Source organism: Sinocyclocheilus grahami, unplaced genomic scaffold (genome assembly GCF_001515645.1).
Source record: "Sinocyclocheilus grahami isolate Dianchi unplaced genomic scaffold, SAMN03320097.WGS_v1.1 scaffold955.1, whole genome shotgun sequence".
NCBI lineage: Eukaryota > Metazoa > Chordata > Actinopteri > Cypriniformes > Cyprinidae > Sinocyclocheilus > Sinocyclocheilus grahami.
Window position 1 is genome coordinate 218,814 of NW_015506134.1, and position 5,215 is coordinate 224,028.

Here is a 5,215-nt window from a genome sequence, read left to right on the forward strand (position 1 = left end):
CTATTCCCTACATTAGGTCACTAATTCAGTTCACTAGAAGGAGTGAATGAAAACGAGTAGTGAATTCGGACACTGAGTGCACCGGAAGGAATGCCGCTTTTGCATAGTTTGTGCTTGCTGTTTATTAATCATTTGAAACTAGCAAACTAGCAGCTCCAGTAGTAAGATTAAAGGATTTATTTATCACGGAAATTATGTATAAACCCTAATCAAACAATTTAATAATCAATTTCCAATGAATTTATACCCGTGTTGTAATTTATGCTGTACGCCATGGATGAGCGCTTTGTAAAAATGAACGGATTGATTATTCAGCTGCGGGCACTATCTTCTGGCAAGATGCGGGAATTAATTCGGCACGTGACTCTCACGGTGCATTATGGGCATTCTCTAGCCGTTGAGCGTGCACCAGTTGTACACTCGTTTTTGCAGTGCATTGTGGGATTGAATGAGTGCACTCCAGAACGTCCACTATGGTTTCGGACACCACTAAAAATGGCTGTTCCCTCAAATAGTACCCTATTTAAGGGTATAGGGGGCGATTTCGGACACAGCCATGGAAACACCAAAGACGCTTTTTTTTCCCCACATACGCACGACCGGAAGGAGCAGAAGCGGTGGACTTGTGGCATAATAAAAGCTCAGCTGCTTTCGAGCCGTGTGTCACGCTCGTTCAGCGGCCTCGTTTAGCCTCACCCTGCTTCATTCTACTACGTTAATAAATCATTAGCTCATCCATGAACATGATTTCTGCCAGAGTCCCGTCGGATTGCATCGGCTGTGGGGATGAAGACCACAACTCCCATGATTCCACACTCAGTCACTGCTTCATCAAACTATGCCTTTGCCTCTTTGTTTATTTTGAATACGCGCCCTCTAGCGGCACAAATTACATATTGTGCCTTTAAGTCAACAAAGTATATGATCACATATAACTTTTAAACGGGCAAGGTCAGGAAGAGCTCCTGTTACGTTAGTCAACATCATGCCAACATGTTTAAGATACACTTTTGAAAGCTGCAATCCGTAACTTTTTTTGTGTTCAAAATTTATATAATAAGCGAGTACACCATGAATCCATTTTCCAAACCATGCTTTTAGCTTGTCCTGAATCAATACGGTACACCTATAATAAGTGTTTATATTCGGACTATTTAGACTGGTTCGGGTAGGTACCGCTGCGTAGTAGCCTAGTACCTGCGTGATTCGCCATAGACATAAACAGAGAGAAGTAGCTCCGGCTACAATGTTCTTCCGCAAGACGCACGCAGTTCTGTTTATTAACCGCTAGAGCGCCAAAAGTTACGGACTGCAGCTTTAATGTTTACTGCTTGGTCTGTGTTCTTCCATTATAAGTGCTTTACAGTAACCACATTTTTTGTAATGCCAATCATGCTTATGGATCTGATGACACATATATGTGTTTTCAGTGCTGCCAATTTTGTTGAAAACTTTTAATTTTCCTCTTCATTCCTCCTACACCATTATTACACATGGATTGGAACATGGATTTGTTTGAAAAAAAAACAAAACAATTTGCATTAAGGTCTTCAAATCTATTTTTTCTCTGATGCACCTAATTCTGGGTAATATGACAGAAAATGACAAAATATTAAATGATTCTATCAACATGATTGGCTTGTCTCATCAATCAAAATTTGCCAGAACATATATTCTATACACTAAAACATTATTCTACAAATTCTTTTGAACCCATTCAGTTGGTCTCTGTTAATTAATCATGTTCAAACAAACTTAATTCAAACAAGTCTCCGCTTGTTTGATATTCTTTAACAGGAGAAAATGTGTAGTTTTACAAGGTACATGTGAAAACAGACAAAGCAGATCTATTAAATTGATGTTTTCATTTATTTTTGTTGTCATTTTCCTCAAATGTGATCAGAATGCATTTCAGTGTAAAAATCATTCCTTACAAAGGTTTACAATATTATCAATATAATAGCAATAATTCCAGAGGAATACAATATTATATTTATTGTCATTGTAACAATGACAATGGGAGACAGTGCTGATGAGATCCTATTGCAAATCAAAGAAAAGGCAGTGAAGCCGTCATCTAGCATTTATTGGCATTTTCTGCATGCATTTTTCTGTAGAAATAATTCCCTTCCAATGGAACAGTTCATAAGGATAAAAAATGCAATGCAGTGCTCAAGAAAAGCAGTCTTATGAAAATGCTGGATGTGTTTTGTGTATGTAAAGGTGGCGTATCAGTTCCAGTCACCACATTTTGCAAAGCATATAGTGTGGGTGCACTTTTCAGAAATGCTCATACATTCACAGGATGCTCACGGCACCCTTTACGGTAACACGACTCACGGAAGATTGCCTTTTCGGTTTGCCAGTTCTGCCCCTGAAGTGTTCTCACAGTGGTTAGCACGTGACTCAGAAAAAAATGTGATGGAAACAAATGGTGCCGAGCTCAATCAAACACTGATCCCAGTCCTCTGGTAACAGCAGCATCAGGAAGCCCAGACAGATGATGAACACAGCGATGAGTCGCACTGTGTTGAAGTGGATATCACAAGTGTACAGGTCCACCACTGCAACACCAACCATACAATACATTAAGAGCCACTAACATCCACCACAAACTCTCTAGATGAAGTTACAATAACTGTCCACTTTCAACTGACTCAAAAACAGGTTTCCAAATGTTAGAATCTTTTTCATTTTCTCCTTACATAAAATTATTTTTAACATAAATCTTTTCAAACAGACATACAATGAGCTACCAGTGTAATGAAATATAATATCCCCCTAATATATTAAAGGGATAGTTCACCCAAAAATGAAATTTCTGTCATTAATTACTCACCCCCATGTCATTCCAAACCTGTAAGACATTTCGTTCATCTTCAGAACACAAATTAAGATATTTTTGATGAAATCCGAGAGCTTTCTGACCCTGCATAGACAGCAACGCAACTGAAACGTTCAAGGCCCAGAAAGGTAGTAAGTACATCGTTAAACTAGTTCATGTGACATCAGTGGTTCAACCTCAATTTTATGAAACTACGAAAATACTTTTTGTGTGCAAAGAAAACAAAAATAACAACTTTATTAAACAGTTCTTCTCTTCCTTGTCAGCATCCGCCACCATTCACGAGTACCAACGCAGGCTCTCAGATTTCACCAAAAATATATTAATTTGTGTTCAGAAGATGAACGAAGGTTTTACGGGATTGGAACAACATGAGGGTGAGTAATTAATGACAGAATTTTCATTTTTTTGGGTGAACTATCCCTTTAATATATATATTTTTTTTTATAATTTGTAATATGCATTTCTAATTAACATTGCAATAAACGTAAAATGTGGCAGTTTACATCAACTTATTCATCAATTACTTTAAATTAAACTCTCAATATTTTTATTTTGTACTGTAGTTTTTGAATTGATTACGTCATTCTCAGTGCTTCATGTGATGAGTAGATTTGAAGTCTTGTACATTTAGTCAAGTTCCAAATACTATTTTGCTTTAAATTCAAGTTTGTAATGAGTCAATTCTTTTTGTAGATGCTTGGTTTGGTTCATGGCTTAAAATATTTTTGAAATGGAAAAATAATTAAAAGAAAAACAAACAATGCCACTAAGCCATGTCATTACTTTATTTTGGTGAACTATCACTTTAAATCAGTCAGTGGCACAAAATACAGTTTTTCTATAAGCAAGTTTGCTATTATAAAACATTTTTACTTTGAAAATGAACTCACCTGCATTGACTGGGACACTCAGCACAATGCCAAGTGAAATGAGTGTAGGGTATGTAATGGCAATGCCAAAATTCACCAGAATATTGAATGCTGTAAAAGAAGAAGAAATGCACAGTAAATGTTAGATATAATTGTGTGTATATTATATGTATAATATACTGTTTTCTGTCAGTATTTTATCTACCTAGTAAGAGTCCAGCTACTCCACACAGGTAGGCCCAGGGAAGATCAGCTATGGATGTGAAGTACTCAACATGTGTGAAGTACAGTATAACTGGCACAAAGCTCATAAAGACAAAGTTTGCACCTCCGACAATGGTCAGAAACAGAGCCGCCTCTCCAAATTTGGCACTGCCCAAGACAAGCTTGAAGAGCACCTGAAGAATGAAAAACAAGACTAGGTCAGGTCAGATTTTTTTTTTTTTTGTGATTCGGTTCATTCAGATGCTTAATTTCAATTAGCTAATCCATATGGAGTTATCAGAGTATTCGTATTTTACTTGTTCTATTTTGTAACAAAAAACATATTTGGTTAAAAAAATTAGTTTTATTTAAATGTAAGTCTATATGCTTGATATTTTCATTGGTTTTGTGTCAGAAACAAGTTGAACTATATAATGTGGGGCATTTTCAAAGCTTGTAGTGTAGTTGAGTTCTGTTGTAATGGCCAGCATGACTGTACGTAAATACTTTAGCTTGTAGATTAGCAAACTACAGATTCAAGGCAACACTGGACAGGATAAATATAAAAAAGAACATGGTTTTATATTTCAAATGTCTGCAGGAAAGACGACAAGGGTATAACATGGCTGTTTTTTTAGCTCATGATAAGTTTGAAATGACAGTCAACTGATAAGCTCAAACTGATCTTTCTGGCCAGTTCCCTTATTGATCTGCCCTTTGCAAATGACCGCAGGAGTTGAAAGTACATCACAAATCAATCAAGACAAATAGATTAGTGAAGTCATTTCAACTACAGAAAACAAAGGCACTCCAAGGACGCGTCACTCCATGACTATGTAAAGAGATTCAGTTATTTATAAGTATAGTTTCAATGACACAAACCCCGACAGGACTGAACAGAAAAACATTTGATGAATAACAAAAGGGTCATGACTGTTGATGCGGGATTACCTTATAGAGGGCAGAGGCAGATGCAGAGGCCACTACAAGCGTTATGCCGATAACAGAGTGACTGTGAAAGCCATCTGCGTAGGTCAGCATCACGATTCCAGCGATGGCCAGAATGGCAGCAACAATCTTGTAAAAGAACAAAATAAAGGTAACCGGCATCACACTGTGTTACGTCAAACAGCACAAAGACGGCCTGTAGACTACAGCATCTATCACAATAGCTAAAACATCTAAAAGAATGAATGCAACATTAAAAAAATTAATTAATAAATATATGAAAAATTATAGAGAGGGTTGGTACAAAACATATATATATATATATATATATATATATATATATATA

The 5,215-nt window shown here is 36.6% G+C and overlaps 1 protein-coding gene across 1 annotated transcript in view; it reads right to left on the reverse strand.

Moving 5' to 3' along the window:
• The window catches only part of slc35f3b (solute carrier family 35 member F3b), a 35,701-nt gene that overhangs the window by 2,341 nt on the left and 28,145 nt on the right, over positions 1–5,215 (reverse strand). The window contains exons 5-7 of the mRNA XM_016249814.1: positions 3,923–4,115; positions 3,739–3,828; positions 2,430–2,564 (exon numbers count right to left, since the gene is read on the reverse strand). Coding sequence (XP_016105300.1) covers positions 2,430–2,564; positions 3,739–3,828; positions 3,923–4,115 — 418 coding nt within the window. The remainder of the gene's footprint in view (positions 1–2,429; positions 2,565–3,738; positions 3,829–3,922; positions 4,116–5,215) is intronic.